Source organism: Hyaloscypha bicolor, assembly GCF_002865645.1.
Source record: "Hyaloscypha bicolor E unplaced genomic scaffold K444scaffold_189, whole genome shotgun sequence".
Taxonomy (NCBI): domain Eukaryota; kingdom Fungi; phylum Ascomycota; class Leotiomycetes; order Helotiales; family Hyaloscyphaceae; genus Hyaloscypha; species Hyaloscypha bicolor.
This window is the reverse complement of record NW_020194691.1, coordinates 373,323-392,169: the sequence shown is the minus strand read 5'-3', so window position 1 is coordinate 392,169 and position 18,847 is coordinate 373,323. Positions and strand designations below refer to the sequence as shown.

Below are 18,847 nucleotides of genomic sequence, written 5' to 3'. Positions count from 1 at the left end.
ATATAAAATATATAATAAATTAGAAAATTTCAAAAAGAAATTTAAAGTAAGTCTTTTCTTAAATTCTTCTTATATTATTAATATTTTTATACTAATATTTAATAGGACAAAGCACTTACAGATACTATAGATAAGGGTATAGCTAAGCTTCGAAAATATTATCCTAAAACAGGCGTTTTAGATAATAAAAGTAAAGCTTTATATTTGGCTCTTATTCTTGATCCTCGAATTAAATAAGAAGGATTAACTAGTATTGGCTTATCTAGCGGTATATCTTCGGATATATATAATAGATTAAAGACTAATTATAACGTATAAGTACTTCCTTTTATTAGCTTTTAGTATTTTAATAACTAATTTTTGAATTTAGATATAAATATAATTATAATATATCTCAAGCTAGATCCGATACTTCGGATATTAGTATGGCCGATTCCGATTCCGATTCCGATTCTGGTAGCTCGGATATATATATTACTAATTCGTTCTTTAAAATAGAGAACGAATTAATAACTTATTTAGAAGAAAAAAGAGAAGATAAAAGAGTAAGTAAAACTTTACTTAAATTCTATTAAATATCTATCCGATATTCTTTTAATATTTTTTAATATATTAGTACTAATATATATATATAGACTAAGCCCTTAGACTATTGGAAGTCTAATGCCGCTAGATTCCCTGTATTAGCTTTAATAGCTAGGAAATATTTAGGAATTCCGGCTTCCTCGGTAGCTAGTAAGAGGTTTTTTTCTCAGGGTGCTCTTATTATGTCTAAACTACGTAATAGACTTAATAAGAGTACCTTTGAGATAATATCTTGCTTAAAAAGCTGGGGGTTATTTCAAGATGAATTAGAAGAGGCTAAAAAAGAAGAGAAAAGGAGTGAGAAAAAGGAGAAAAACCAAGATTCTGGGAAGGATAATCAGTTTATTATTATAGAAAATTGATATTTAAGTAGCCTTATATAAGCTCTAGCTTAGCTTATATAAGGCTGCTTAATAGATATCTTAGTTTATTTTTTTAAAATTTAAATATATGTCGATTTATAATGATCCCGTGACTTCCACGTGACTTCCACGTAATTATTTATAGTTATTCATGTTATTCATAAATAATTATTCTATTTTACTCAAGTTTTTTAAGCTACTCGTTATTTATATTTTATTTAAGTTATTTATAAATATTTATAAATAACTTGAATAACTTAAATAATCCTTTAATATACTATATAGATCTTAGTAATTAGCTTTAGAATATTCTTAATATTATTAATATCTCCTATATTAATAGAAAGAATATTAGTTAGCTACCAAATATATATTATATAGAGAGCTTTAAGGAATCTATTAATAACTCTATAGTATTCTCGCTTATAAATGGATTCCAAAATACTATTATATATTTTCTTAAAAATATACTTATTTTATTAAGTAAGTATTAATTTCCATTTAGCTAGTATCTTATAGGTATATTAGATACTATTAAGTTCTATAGATTTAATATTTTTGGTTTTCCGCTTTTTAGTTCTGGATATAGATACGGGAGTCTTTCTGGATTATATCTTTTCTTTTAGAATAAAGGGTTTCTTTTTGCTTTCCTTTTCGTTTTCCTCTATTTTACTAGCCTTATACTTGAACTAGTACTTAGATTTTCGCTATTTTTCAGGAGTCTTAGGTTTAGCTTACTCTCTATTCTTACCAGGTTCTTCTTATCTAGTTATACTAATTCTACTAGTTTTACTAGCAGATTTATTACCAGGCTATATTAATTCAGCTCTATTCTTATTAGCTGGATCCAATTAAATCGAAGCTGAAATTATAATAGGGGCCTATTCTTTAGACTTATCTCAGAAAACAAAAAAAGGCTTATTACTATAAACTCCCTTAATCAGGATTCCGGAAGTATTAAAAGTATATTATCTAGCTTTAAAAATATTAGCTAATAATGGCTTAAAAACCAATTCTCCAGGTTCCGAAATAGCTTCAATATACTTAAATACCTTAATAATATCTGATTTAGCAAATATACTAGTATTTTAATATTTCTTATTTTTAATATATTCTAAAATGGCTTTATTAATTAACTAAATAGCTTCGTATATTAAAGCTTTTATTTTAAAAAGGAAATATAACTTCTTATAGATATTTTTACTAAAGTTATTATAGATATTATTAATATATTAATTAAAAGCTTTATTATATAATATAATTCCATTCTAACTTTTAGTTTCCAGACCGTTTACTATAGTCTTAATCTTATTAAGCTTTTTTTATCTGCTTTTGGAAATGCCTTTAATAATATTTTTAAATTCTCTATTATTGGCTTAGTAGTTCTTTAGTTCCTCTTTAGTTAATCCCAGTCCAGTTCTATTTCTAATAAAGGTTTTCCATTTTAAGAGCTTATTATATATACTATTTAGCTTACCTAGAATATTCGTATTAAATTCAGTAATTATAACTATCTTTTCTGGTATTAGCAGGCCTTCTATAATTGCCCAAACCCTTTTAATAGTCTAAACTTTAATACTATTAATTTATAGGCTTTCGATAATACTATAGCTTATAAGAACTAGCTATTATATCTTACTGGCTTGAAAAATCTGCCCTTTGGCCATTTTATTATTCTTAAAGAAGTTATATAGGTATTATTAGTATAATAGTTATAAGTTATAGAGCTAAAGGTTCTTAAGATTACAAGAATTTCTTTTAAATACTTTTTAAAACAAAGAATAAATTGGAATAGATTTAAATTATATAAAGGTATTATATATATTTGAGTTTTTCTTTTCTTTCTAGTAAGAAAATAAAGCTAAAATAGTAATATATATAATAGGGAAAATAAATATAATAATTAGATATATTTGAGATAATATAGTTATAAATTAGAAATAATTATAAAAGATAAAATATAGAATTGGGCTTTTATTATAAAAAAAATACAAATATATATATTTAAGGAAATATAATCTAGGAAATAATTAAAGCAGGTTAAACTAAATAGTAATAATAGGAAAACAAAAAGATAATATAATAGAAATATAAATATAGTAATAGTATTTAAAGTATTGAAATATAGAGGGAAATAATAAAAATTTTATAATATAAATATATTTCGATTTTTTATTTATTTAGAGATATCTCTATTAATTTAAAAAATAATATAAAAAAAAGGAAATAATATAGGAAATATTTAAAAGTAAAATATATAAATATATTAAAAATATTAAAAAAATATAAAATAAATATTAATAGAAAAGAAATTAAAATAATAGAATTAAGAAATAACTCAAAATAAAATATTATTCTTTTTAAAACTGATTTATATCTTTTCTAAAAGCTAATCCCATTTATTTAATATTTATTAAAATTGATTTAATATAATATAAAATTATTTAGTTGGCTGGGATTTTAAAGTAATATCTATATCTATAAAGGCAATATTAAAGGCTTTAGAGATTATAGAAAGAAAAACTATAAAATAATATAAATAGGGTTTATAATACCGTTATTAAGTTTGGAATAGTTAATATTAAAATTAATATAGAATATAGAAAATTCAACTATTTCGAATTGGTATTAAAAATATAAGATTAAAAATATCTTTTTAATTATTCAAATAATATTTAATTATAAGAAATAGATTAATAGCAAGAATTAGCAAATTGTATTAGTTTTTTAAAGAAGTAATCGGTTTCCGGTAATAAAATAATATTGTAATTAAAGAAAGAGTTCTATATAAAAGAAGTTCTTTTTATATAGAAATAGAAATATATAATATATTAATTAAACTTTAATATATATCTTAAATATAGCTATAATTATATTAAAAAAGAAATGGGTTTTCTAGTATAAAATAGACTTTAAATAGATAGATCTAATTTATCTAATATCCAAAAGCTTTCCAGAATTATATATTAGTAAAAACTTTCGGAAATAACTATTGGATTTAATAAGATTTCTTTTCCTTTTATAGGGCTTCTAATTAGCTATTCCGTTTATATATAATTTCTATTTAGGAAATTCATTTAAATATTATAAATAAATTTATAATAGTAGTTTAAGTTAAAATCAAGATCTATAAATATTATAATTAAGCTTTAAATTAGTATAAATTATAAAAATAGCTAGCTAAAAAGGCAAATAAAGTTTTCTAAAGATTTCTAGTTTAATAAAAAATATATAAAAGATTTTTTTCTTTTCTCTTTTTCCTTTTCTTCTTTATATATAATTATTATTTATATTATAAAAACTTTTTAAAAAATATTATAGTTCGGAATTAAAAGTCTATAAAGTAAGCTTTTAATCCCTTATTTATTTTATATTAAAAAGAGTATTTTATATTCGATTTTCAAAAACTAGTAATAGAATCTTATATTAAAAATACTATCTAGTAATAATAATTAGATAATAATAAGAAATAAATAATAATAAAGCTTATCCGATTTCCAAAATAGTAATTCAATAATAATATTTTCCAAAGGCTATAAATAATAATCGGAAGGAAAAAAAAAAAGATATATAAAGAATCAAAAATAATAAACTTTATTTTAGATTAAAAAAAGCCCCTATTATTAAATACTTTTTCCCAGTTTTTTATAAAGGAGATATATTTTATTTTTTCCGATTCTAATAACTCTAGAATATATATAATAATACCGGTAGTTTTCTTAATTTCCTAAATACTATTTTACTTATAATATTCTATAATTGCTTTTTTTCTAGTTTTATATCTATTTTAAACTATTTGTTTATAGGTATATATTTATTATTAACTTTATCTTTAGAAGAATACCAGAATTTATCTCTTTTAATAAACTACTTAAATTAATTCCCGGTATATATTTTTCGGAATATAATACTATTAAACTCTTCTAGTATATAGTATTCTTTTAATTAATCTATATATCTTACTCTATATAAGCCAAGCCAATAATATAATAGTTTTATATTTCTTAACTTATTTTAATTTATTAATTTAATATTATATATAAGAAATAGAATCTTTTCGGAAATAGGTTTTAAATAAATCTAGTAAATAATATTAAATTACTTCTTTTCCTTTTAGTATTTTCTATCTTTTTTTATTCTGGCTTTTTTAATATCTTTATCTCTTATTTATATTTATATTATATATATTTCTAGAAATATTTCTCTATTATAGACTTTATTCTATTTAAATATTCTCTAAATTAGAAAGTATATTTCTATAAATAATATAGCTTTCCGGCTATAAACTATATAAAAAGAAGTAAATCCAGTTAGTCTATATATAGTAACTCAGTCGGTAAATAGAATATATAATAGTAAATCTATCTAAGGCTTCTTTCTATCTATTATAAATATAATAAATATTTAAATAATTAATTAATACCCTCTTTTAATTATACTATTTCTTTTGGAATTATAGACTAAAATAATAATTCTATTAATTCCCAGTTTATTAAATTCCTGAATTATTATTCTTTTAAATTCCGATCCGCTATTTACCTTAAGCTACTCAAATAAATCATATCTATAAACGATTTTTTTCCAAATAAACTTAATAATTTTCTTATTAGTTGAATTCTTTAAAAGTCTAGCTTTAACCCATTCCGAGAAGTTATTTCTAGTAATAACTAATAAATTATATCTTTTATAGTCTGGTAGTTTAATTATATTAATCCTAAAATAATAGAAAAGAGATATAGCTTTTATTAGATATAGAGTTTCTTTTTATTTTCTTTTACTCTTATATTAATAGACCTTATAGGTATTTATATATTTCTATATATAGTTATAGTAACCTTTCTAGTAATAGTAGCTAGCTACTAAATAAAAAGTACTTTCCCTTCCGATATATCTAATCTTATTATATAGTTCTTTAATAACGAATTCCCTTTGTTTTTAATTATTAATAATAAGTCAAGATAAATATGCTTTTAATATAATTCTCTATAGTAATTAATCTCTTATACTATAATTTAAAGCTTCCCTATTTAACTTTCGAAATTCGGCTCTAGATATTTCTTCTAGTCTAAAGAATATTATAAGATATTATATAATATTCTAATATTATTTGAAATAGCTATTATTTAAAAAATCTAGTAAAATAGCCAAATTATTAAATAAAATATAGGAATTAGTATTATTATTTATTATTTTACTAGAGGTTATATATAAAAGACTATAGCCTTTACTATATAATTTCCGGATATTATTATTTTTTAATACTATTAATTCGCTTCCAGATATAATAAAGCTTTAATTATTAATTTTTAGTAACTGGATATTACTATTCAAATATCTAGTAAAGGTCTTAAAAATCTGATTTCTTAAAATAATATTATATAATTAAACCGGAACCGCTTCCTTTAATCGAACTTTCCGTCTAATAGGTATTATTCTAATAGTATTAAACTCTATTACTAACTATTTATTAATATTCTTATTATTTTCGGTATTACTTTCTTATTATAGGTATTTTAATAATCTATTAATAGTAATATACTTGGTTTCTTTAATATACTTGATTTTAAAATCAAATAATTAAATCTATACTAGCTAGTAAATAACCAAAACTCTAGAAAGATTTATAACTATTTTACTTAATTATATAACAAGTATATTAGTATTTAGTTTAAGAATAAAGTAAATTCTATATAGCCAGAATTGTATTTTCTATAAATATTTTACTAGCCCTTAGTATTCTCTTTTAATAGTATTATATCTCTATTCGATATTATTCCAGATTCTAGACTTATATTATATAATTCTCTTTTTCTCTTTATTATTATATTAACTAAGAGTTCTGCCCTATTTATCTAGGCTAATATCTACTACTAATATAATTATTTTCTAATCTTCTAATAGATTATAATATAACTTATAGAATATCGGAATAATAATAAGCTTTTCTTAAAGAATTTATATAACTTACTTTTATTTATTACTTTAGTTTTATATTATATCTTTTCTTATTAAATAGTAAACGAATTTAGTAATAATTATAAAGCCTTTAATCCAAATATAGTAATAAATAATAATTCTAATAAATACTTTATTTTTAATTATACTATTATAATATTCCTATTTTAAGATCTTAGTAATTCCTGAACTTAAAAGGCTTTTTCCAAGTATTTTATAGATAAAGCTAATAATAACTATACTATTATAATAGAACTGCGATTTTTCTCTAATACTAGCTTTAGCTTATTTAATTCTATCTAAGATTATATTCAGGTTTTAAAAATATTTAAATATAAAATACCGAATTCCAAATAAAATAAACTACCTATTATAATCTATATAAGGTTTCTTAATTCCAATATTATTAATAAATAATATAGTAATTTTAGGAAATAAATTCTCTAGAATAGTTATAATAATCTATATAAATTATATAATAGAATTAGTAATTCCCTAAAATAATATAATTATTTTTAATAGTTCTAAAAATATTATAAATATAATTAAATCTCTATTATAAATATCTAATATAAATTAATTATATTTGAAAAAGAAGTTAATTAGAGAGATATAAATATATTTAGTAAATTCTTCTAAGATCTTATTAGTAGATAAGAATAGGTTAGTATTTTATAAAATTATTAAATTTATCTTTATAGTAGTATTAATTAGTTTATAAGTTCTAGTAATCTTTTTTATAATTAAGAACTATAGATTTTAATAAAATCTATTATATTTCTTAAGAATTTTATAATTTAGGTATTCTAATAGTATTTTTACTATTACTAGTACTAGAACTTTGGAATATAAGAAATTCTTTTCTTACTAAGCTTTATATTTAATAGTTTTAATTAGAATAAATAGGCTAATATTTTTATGGATTTTTTCTATTTCTTTTTAATTAAATATAATTACTTCTTTTTAATTAATTATTAATTCTCGGAATATAATTAGTTCCTCTTTCTAGAGCCAGTTACTAATATCTAATTATTTAAAACATTCCGGAATAAATTATAAATCTTTCGGAATAATTAATATTCTCGGTAAAAGATAGTTCTTATATTTCCTAATATATTCCTATAAGTATTCTCTAGTTTTGGATTTCTTAAACCAGTCTAAATATTTATTAGAGCCTTTTCTAGTTCTATTATTAGTATCTATTAGTTAATTCTTCTTATTCTTTATTTTATATATTTTTATAATTAGAAATAGATTATAATTATTATCTTTTTCTTTAAATATTATAGCTATTTTCTCTAGTATTCTTTTCGTCTAATCTTTGGAATTTATAACCTTCCTATTTAGCTCCTTTCTAGTTAGATATAGAAAGTACCTTTTTATCCGGTATTTTAATATACTTTCCTTAAGCTCCTATATATTCCAGAATCCTTTCCAGTTTTAGGTTCTATATTTCTTAGCTTTGGAAATATATTTCTTTACTATTAGAAAATACTATTCTATCTCTTTTTCAGAAATATCTTTACTTAATATCCTTTTTACTTTTTTTTCTATTAATTCCGGAACTACTCTTAATAATATTTTAATTAGAGCCTTTTCTGCTTTAGTTTCTCTAAAAATATTATTAATTTCCTAAATTATTAAATTTAAAATAAAAGAATTAATAAGAAATCCCGGTATTTTTTTATTTCTTCTAATATTATTACTAGTTATAATATTAGGCTTTATTTTCCCTTTTTATTTTTAGTTTCTTATTCTATATTATTTAATTCCTTAACTCTAAAAACTTAATATTCTTAAACTATTACTTTTTTCTATTTTCCTATATTCTTTAAAAATAAAATAATTATAATAGTATAGGTATTCTGGTTATTTTCAGGGTTAGCAAACTTCCTATTCTATAAACTATTATTTCTATATATAATATTTATTTTTATTTTTACTAAGAATAGTTAACTAAATAGGATTTTTAGAATTCCTTTAATTAGGAAAAACATATTTTTATATCCTATTCTATTTATAACCTTAGCTTTAAGCTTTACTATTTCTATAAATCCAAATTCTATTTTAATAATAATAAATATTTAATAATCTATAGTATTATATACTATTCTACTAATATTTCTAAAGATCTTTTTAAAAAGAATATTAATTTTAGTTCTAGTATTAATTATTTCTTTATATTTAATATTTTCTTAAAGTCCTCGAAATACAAATCAGAAGTATAGAGATTATATAATATATTTATAAGCTAGTAATATCCGAATATTAATACTATTACTTTTAAATCGAATAATCCTATTAGTATTAGATACCTAAGCTAGTATTTCTAATTCTTTAAATATTCTATCTATTATATAAGCTATAGTTATTAGCTTTATAGATTTTCTAATATATCTAACTATACTTAATATAATAGTATTTCTTATTTACAAAATAATAAAATAAAAAATATTATTCTTAATCTATTAGTTCTAAAATATAGTAGCTAGATCTGGTATTTTCAAAGTATTAATAAATATTCTCGTTTCTTTCTAAGTCTTTAGAAATAAAATAATTGCTTTTTTCAGTAGCCTTATTAGAATATTATTAACTTTAGGAATCCTATACTTATTATAGTTAAGAGTATACTAGGTTTCTAATTTGTTTTATTTATTTCCGGAAATATTAATATTTATATTTTTAGCTAGGCTATTTCCTTATCTATTACTTCTTGAAATAGTATTCTTCTGGCCTCTTATATAGGATAGCTTTTCTTCTATTCTGGTTCGTTTTCGGAAAACCTCTTTGGCTATTTCTATCTCTTTTCCCTTTTTTTTTTAATAAAAAACCTGTTATAGTATTAATAGAAATACTATTTATAGCCAAATCTTAATACTATTTATTAATTCCAGAACCTGAAATATTAGTAATTCTAATATAATTTCCTCTAAGGTAAAGTAGCTATTTAGATTTTCTAGATATAACTTATTTATTTCTATATATAGATTCCGATTAGCCAGTTTCCTTTTTTCTTTCTTATTTAGTAAACTGGATATTCTTTATTAATTTCTGGATATTCTTAGATTAAGTATTTAAGTTATAATTGAATTCTTCTTTTTAGATTTGGGAAATAATTTGATTAAATTACCGGTATTTACTAGTAAGGAAAAAGGGAATATTTTCTTATTCAGGCTTAAATAGCCCTTTATACTACCTTCTATTAAATCGGTAAATATATCTATAATTTATAAGCTCTTCTATTAATAGGTAATAGAACTAAGAGATATAGATATATTCTGGATTAATATTATTATTCTTATCTCTATTATAGTACCTATAGCAAATTCGTTCTTTTGGTTCTGGGTCTATATTATAGGCTATATTAACTTGAATAATATTCTCTAATTATATTTAAAACTAACTTTTTCTAGAATATAGTTATTTAGATCCTTTACTTATTCTAGTTCAATTATTATAGCCTCTATAATATTCTTTATATCCTCTACTATAACTTCTAGTATATTCTTTCCGAAAACCCGAATTATATCTACTAGGCTATTAATACTATTATATCTACTATAATTAGCTAGATTATATAAACAGGCTACGGATATCCTCTCGAATTATAATAGTAGCTATATTAAATTGTCTTTATAGGTTCTCTTAAATTATTATAGTAATAAATAGTTTTTCCAGACTTTTTACTAGCTAGTTAATATTATCTCTTTTGGATTTACTACTTTTAGTAGATTTTATATAATTAGCTATAGGCTGGATTTTCTTCTTACTTATACTAATAATAGCTTCAGGAAATATAATAGGAGAAACCGGTAAAGAATAATTGTCTTCTAATTTTAAAACCATAATATAAACTACTATATTCAAATATTCTTATCTAAATCTGGATATATCTGGATTATTAATAATATTAAAATGGTATTTCTTTTTTTTATACTAATAGGATAATAATGTCTTCTTATATATCTTATTATATTTATAGGTAAAAATATCTATAGGTTCAAAGTTCGTATTCTTAAAAATATAATCTTTTACTAGAATAGATAATTCCCTTATAAACTCTCGGTATTAAATAATTTCATCTATTTCTTTTCTCTTTAGTAACTCTTTTAATACTCTATTAAATATATTAATATAAGATTTGGATAAGATTCCTTTATTCTAGACTTATATAATAATCCGATTAAGAAAATTATAGCTGATTTTAAGTATTTTCTAATTATATTTCCGGAATTCCTTTAATAAAGCCTTAAAAAACTTGGTTTCCTAGTAATCTTCTGGGTTATTAGTATAGTACTCTAGTATAGCCTTAATCTAATTCTTGTAAATAGGAGAAATATAATAGATAATTCTCTCTTTTTTGGTATTATCGGAAATATAATAGTTCTTATATATATTCGTATATTATTCCAAGAATATATAGATATTACTTTCCTGAAACTATAGTATTCCAGGAGCTCCTATAAGCGGTAGGTTCAAATCCGGTACTAGTATATACTTATTCTCAGCTATATTAATCTTAATAATTTCTTCTATAATTAATTATAGAGTTTCTATATTCGAGACTTCTACTAATAAGGTTCCTAAAGGACTAATTTCCCGTTTAAATATATCTTTTGATTTGGGAACCGGAATTAGGAAAAAACCGGTTAATAATAACAGATATAGTTAAGGTTCGAGTTTTGGTATTAGTAGTAATAAGATAGTAGCTTTTCTAGTCTTATTCCTATTATTTATATTCTCTTTCCTATTCCTTTGACTTAATACCTGTAATATTTTCCCTTAATTTTACTAAACTAAGTATATTTAATAGTATTATTAATAAATATAATAAAAATAATAATAATAAAAACGATTTCTCTAATTCTGCTCTTTTCTCTAATTTCTCTAAATTTTCCTTATTATTTCCACTTGATAACCTCTCTTTTTTCTAGAGATTTCTCTAATTTATCTATATGATTTCTTATTTCCGATTTCCTTTTATTTCTTTCTGATTTCTATTTACTATCTTATTTAAAATTAAGGGTATTCCCTGATTCGGGTATCCTCTTTGGATTTAGGAGCAAGCTTTATTACTAAGATTAAAGCTATTTTAATTCCGGCTTTTATTATAACTAAAAATAATATATAAATTAATAGTATAACTTTATTTCCGAATACTAAAGTCTGTTTCCAATTAAAATCTAACTTGTATTATCTTAGTATAATATTTCTTATTCCATTTCCTCTGCTTCTTTTCCTTCTATAGTTAGCCTCTATTTCTACTATTTCTATATACTATACTAGTAACTATATCTTGCAGCTAACTTGTATCCAAATTACTGGATATATCGGAAATTAATATAAGATACTGAAATTAATACTCATATATTTTTAATATTTCGGCCTTAGGCTTAAGGTATTATAATAGCCCTTTTCTCTCTAAACTTGCTAAGCTAATAATCCGCTTTATAGACCCCTCTCAGAACCTTATAAGAGTATTACCTTAACTATAAAGTTTCGATCCTCTCTGTATTACTTACTATAAAATATATGGGAGGGAAACTGTAATAAGACAAAAACCCATATAAAGTATATTAGAGTATAAAACGTAATTTAATAGTAAAATAACAAGATTAAAAGCGTAAATAGTAAGGTATAAATAGTATATAGTATACAAAAGCTTAATTAATTAAATATTAAAGAGAGATTATTCTCTAGGATTATAGAAAAACCAGTTTTCTTATATGATTTCCGCAAGTCACGTATAAAAGGCCGCGGCCTTTGCCATGTAACCTAAACCTCAAAACCGCCAAAACAACATGATTTTTGACGAGTACGGCCTGCCGTACTACAATATTTAAATACATTTCAATTAGTTTAATCTGTTAAAGGCAGTAAGCGTAATTTACTATTTGTTTTGCTTGGTTGAAATTTAATTTTCTTATATGATTTTTCAAGATCAGCCATAGAAACGTCTGGAAGAATATTAGAGAATATACGGAAAATAATAAAAGGGAATTTACCTGATAGCTTTTCCGAACTTGGGAGAGCTTTTATAGCTGGTATAGTAATTGGAAAACTCTTTGCGGTATAGTTTTTAGATAGTTGTTCGGCTATTAATTGGTATCGGGCGGAACTTTCTATCTGCTCTTTCAGAGTTTCTCCCTCTGGTAGGGTCGTTATAGGGCCTTTTGTAGCAGATCGGCTATCGGGGACACTTTCCGAAGCTGGTATATCTTCAGGAGCTTTCTTTACTTGTTAGCTTGTTATTGGGCCTTCTGCAGTTTGATGATCTCCAGGTTGGATTTGCGTTATTGGTTGGCCTTTGGGGAGGCTTTCTAACTGTGGCGGAGTTGTTGAGAGCTCCTTTGCAGGTGGGATAGCTGTGAGATCCTCCGCTAGTTTCGGGTCTCCAGATGGGCCTGTTATAGTTGGTGAGTCTTCGGAGGGGCTTTCTACCGCTGGTAAGTCCGTTGCAGGGCCTCCCGCTGGTTGCCGATCTTCCGGCAGACCCTCCAGAGTGGGCTGGTCTTTGGAGGGGACTTCTCCCGATGGCAGGTCCACTGTAGTATATGACGAAGCTTGCTGGTTGCCAGAGAGACTCTCCGGAACTGGAGATACTACTGATGCAATTGCAGTAATTGCCATTTCCGATTGCGAAGCTTTCTGTTTTGCTTTGGATTTACGGACAGGCATGTTATAAGGTATATCGAACAAGATGGTAATAAAGGTAGTAACAAAGATGGTAATGTGAGGATAAAGTGATATGAAGATGAAGTAATAAAGGCAGTAATAGGAATGAAAGGTTGCATATAAGAATTGGACTGGCCAAAGGAGAGCTCCGGGTTCCTGATACTTATCTTCCTCGAATCGAAGGATCCACAATCTCCGATTTCAGCGGTATGGGAATCATCGACCAGCGGAAGCAGATGGGATGCGGATCAAGGCAGATTCTCAGTATCCCCGCTACTCGGTATAAAAAACAGTAGCTAGCTGAAGTAAACAGGAGGGGGATTAAGGCAGATTCTCAGTATCCCTACTGCTCGGTATGAAAAACACCAATACGCCTGAAATATACCCTCTATTACAGCTTTATTATCGTATATTAGCCAGTAGATCTAGACCAGCCTATCCGTAATCTACTATAGCTATCTATATAATATATATCAAATTGCCAGAACAAGATATAGAAACTCAGTCCCTAAACCGTATCTTTCCGCCGGTATAATATAAGTTAAACTATTATTATATATTGAAAATAGCTTTTAGTAGGGTTTAGCTTGTAATTCGTATAATCTCAGAATATATATAGTAGAGGAATAGCCTATCTATTAGCTGGATCCTGCCTTATTTATATAGCTTCCTATATTTTTTATAGGCCAGGATATAATTCTAACCCATATAATATTACTATTATATAAACTCCGGATAGTCTAACTAGTTGTCCTGCCCTAACTATTATATTTATACTACTATAGTAAAGAATATATATTATATGAATTATATTATATTTAAAATAAGGTTAGAGAAATGGCTTCCTTTTATCTATTATATATTAGCTATTAAAGGGATTCTGCCCAGTTATATAGAAATATAATTATAAAAAGAGTTCTAAAAGGTATTTTCTTTAATCCGGCTTTATATTTCTCCTTATTAATTTTCTCTTCAAATAAGGCCCAGACTGAGAATTTCCGGATTTCTTATATAGGTATTATAATAGTTTTTATAGAATGGGATAATATACTATAAAAATAGAATTAAAGTTGGAATTATAGTAGCCGAAGTTTATTTAATATATAATTTAAAAAGCTCGAGCCAAGAAAACTTAAATCTGTTATTTATTCTTATATTAAGTTTATTTATTAATTATTTTTATTAGTTTTTACGAAATATCTATATTTTAATTTATTATAAATTATTATTTATTATTCTATATTACCGATTATTTATAAATTGTTATATACATATTTATAAGCCTTTAGATATATATATTTTTTTAATTTCGGTATTTCCTTTTTAGATATTTATTTAATAGAGTTTGTAATTTCGTTTTTTTTTTCTTTTCCGAAAGATTTTAGTATAAATTTTTTTAATTGCCTTAAATAATTTATAATAGGCTCTATTTTTAATATATGAATATAATAAGCTAAATATATTTATATTATAACTTTATATAAGTCTAAAATCAAAAAGTATTAATTATTTCTTTTTAGATAAAGCTTTTTTCTATTTTACTAATTAGATAGATTTCTAATTATATAGCTATATTAATTAATCTTATTCCTAAATACTAAAAATAGATTAAAAGTATAATACTCGAATTAATTTCATATATACTTTTTCCCGATCCAAGAAATATTATTAGACTATTCTCTATCTAAATACTATAAATATTACTCTCTTTTATATCTAATAAAGGAGCCTAATATAAATAGAAAATAAGAGAAATATTATAATTATACTATTTATATATTAATTAAATATTTGCAATATACTATTATTTATTTATATTATATAATAGTTAGGTTTTTCTTCTATTAATATAAAAGAATAAAGAATAAAATCTCTTTTATAAATATATATCTAGATATAATTAAATAGTAATATTTATATATATTATAGCCTATTATTTAAAATATAGAAATATATTAAGAATAATAAACTCATATATAAAATAATAATATTTATTAGAGTTATATAACCAATATTTTTCTTATTATCTAATATAAAGAAAAATTATAAATACTATAATTAAAATTCTTCTATTTTATCTAAATGGCTTATATTATATAAATTATAAGCTAAGTTCTTTCTGTTTTTATTCTTATAATTCAATATATATTATATATTATAATAGAATATAATTTTATTTTATAATATTTCTTATATCTATTTCGGCTTTTTAATATCTATTATATTAAGTAATAGAATAAATACTATTATAAATCCAATTTTATATTATAAATTCAATATTAGAATAAGCCGAATCTCTATTTATTAGAAAGCTAAAAGCTTTAACTATATATATATTATATAAAGGCTATTATATTTCTCAAATTCATTATTAGCTTTTATTTTTATTTATAGTTAATATTATTTATCTTATTTTTATTATTACTAAATCTATTTTAAATATTTTATAATATGGCTTTTTTTGAATTATTAAAAGCAAATTTTTAATTATAAATAATATAAATTCTAGCTAAAGACCTTTTAGATTCAAAAAGCCGCTCTAAATACTATTTATTTTTTCAGATTCTTATAGTAAATCCGGTATTAAAAGAAACTTTTAAAGATTTACTAGTTCCGAGTTTCTTTATAAAACCGCTTATACCGGAATATATCTTCTAATAATAATAATTCTCGGGCGACCTTTATACTAATTTATTAGCTAGAAAAGCTCCTTTTAGTAAACCCGTAATAATAGAGAATCCGCTAATTTCTCTACTAGCCTTAGAAAGTTTATCTAATGGCCGGTTAACTATAAATAGCCTAATAGCCGGTGCTCCTCCCATGCGCTTCGCTTGTGGTCGGGATAAGCAAGTATCTCGTTTAACCAAGTGTCCCATCGAGATTTTAGCCGATTCTTGATTTTTGGTATATATTACATATAAAATCAAGCATATTTGTAATGGAATTTAAGGATACTAGTTACAAAAAATACAAAGCTACCTAGAACTATATAAAATCGGTATTCGCTTATATACTATTAATTAAGCCCGTATTACTCTCCATATCTAAAGAGTCTGGAATAATAAGGAGGAGTAGACTTGAGTCTATATACTCTCCTATCCTCTCCTTTTAATACTTCCGTTTAGTAGTATTAATTACTATATCCTTATCCCCGTTAATATTAATAAAGGTATTTGGTGTCTCTAGCTAATCGGGGGCTAGATTACTAAGGGTGCCATAAGCTAGCGAACCACGAGCTATAAATCAGGGTAAAAGTCCTCCTTATAGTAAGCTCGTTTAATAATTATAGGGTATTTATTAGGTTCGCAAATTAGTACCATATCCTCTACTAGAATTAGCTCATCCTTTAGTTAATACTTTACAATTCTAGCTAGTCTAGCTTTCTTATCCTTACGAGCTTAAATCCCGGTATCCTTAAACTAATTTTTAGCTCGATTTACGGTAATAGCAAGCTTCTTTTTAGCCTTGTAAAGAGCTTCTCTATTATCTTTCTCCTTCTTCTCTTTAATCTCTATATGAAGCTCTGCTATACTAGCAAATAGCCCTTCTTTATATAAGCTTTTACGGGACTTCGCCTTGCGATTATACTTCTTATAAAGCTTTATTTAGAAAGCCTGATATTCTATTATCTAGAAATGACTTTTTTATAGTTAGATATTAACCTTTTTAACTATAGCTATCCAAGTTTCCTTCGAATTTTCTAAAAAAATAGTAAGATTATAATCTGCAAGTGCCCTAAGGATTACGGCTATATTCCACACTTTATTAGGGCAAATAGGTAATAAAGGGGAAAGATCTAAGCTTTCTTCTTTCTTAACCTCCTTAATTAATCTCTTTTTCTTTCTATATAATCGTATCTTTTTAATTCTAGCTTTGTAACTAATGGGCCATATACTAGAGCTCTTAAAGGCATTCTTAATTATATACTTTTGTATTATTTATATACGAATTAGGGTAAGATTACAGAAAAAGGAGATAATTATATATTCAAAATCGAGGGAATAGAGGGCTATATAAATCGCTATTTTATAATAGTATTTCCAGGGGCAGAATATATTAATATTAAGTAATTAAAGAACATATATTAAGTAAGAGAGAAACCAGAATAGCTTAATATTATATTCCCCGGCTTTTAATTAAAATAGTTTATAGATATATAATTCGTAACCGTTTAGGAGAAAGATTTTCCAAGGTTTATCTAGCCTAGCTCTTAAATACTTAATTAAATAATCGAGGTATTTCATAGCTATATTATTATTTATATACCCTATAGGTATATACTTAATATACTCTATCCCGATTAGGTTTTCTAATACTTAATTATCTATAATCTTCTTCTTAGAAGTAATTACAAATAGTAGAAAAGGTTTATAACTATTCATATAAATAGTCTCGATTATTATAACTAATTTGCGATTCTCAGGGCTAGCCGTATATAGCTCTTTTACCTCTATAGATATAATTACGTACTTACTAGTAGAGTAACTAATATATACTCCTGACTCGTCTATATTTAGAATATTCTTCCCCTTTATAATATAAAGCTCCTCTAGAATATTATAATATTTCTGAAACCATATTCTAATATTCTCTTCTATATAGGACTCGAGTTATATATATGCAATTAGCTTCGTTTTAATTATATAAAGTATCTTATGGTTCCGTATCCAGAGGCTAAACCAAGTGGCCAAAGGAAGTAGTTTTGAGAGAGATTCAGCCTAATTATATTAGATATATTATTAGATTTAAAAGAAGCACTTATAGCCTTCAAGTAAGCAATTACGGCTTGAACTATCTAATATATAGCACCTAAACCAGCCTCCCATTACTCGTAGTAATATTACCGAATCGCCTCCTCCTATACCTCGTTCAGGATCTTATTATTGCCACTATACGTATTATAGAGTCCTTGGGAGTTCCTCTTCTTATTATACTTGCGGAGTACCGATTTTCGCAAAAAAGCTTCCTTAATATAATATATCCTCGCAATAATAATTACTAAATTATTATTATTCTCAAGGTACTATTTGCGGGCCTTATTAAAGATATAATAGTAATTAGCTACGGTAGTATATGGATAATAGAAATACTCCCAGAATATCTCTCTAATCCTAGTAGAATTAAATAAAAATATACCTATTTTTGGAATCTTTATATATAAATTAAATAATAAATTAGTTAATAAGTTAGGCCAAACGCACAATTACAAGACGCGTTTTTTAGTAAGAATTATACATAAATTTTAGGGTGCGCATTTTCTCGATAGGATA

General features: G+C 23.8%; 2 protein-coding genes across 2 annotated transcripts; one reads left to right on the top strand and one right to left on the bottom strand.

Moving 5' to 3' along the window:
• Positions 1–644: 644 nt before the first annotated feature.
• On the top strand, positions 645–947 carry K444DRAFT_711585 (uncharacterized protein; the record flags this gene model as incomplete). The annotated part of the gene is made up of 1 exon (XM_024888254.1): positions 645–947. A coding segment is annotated over one exon (303 nt), but the record flags the coding sequence as incomplete, so codon positions are not given.
• A 12,195-nt stretch (positions 948–13,142) lies between these two features.
• On the bottom strand, positions 13,143–13,580 carry K444DRAFT_638338 (uncharacterized protein; the record flags this gene model as incomplete). Its single annotated transcript, XM_024884241.1, has 1 exon — positions 13,143–13,580. One exon carries the CDS (start codon positions 13,578–13,580, stop codon positions 13,143–13,145), a length of 438 nt encoding a protein of 145 aa, XP_024726615.1.
• Between the last annotated feature and the right edge of the window lie 5,267 nt (positions 13,581–18,847).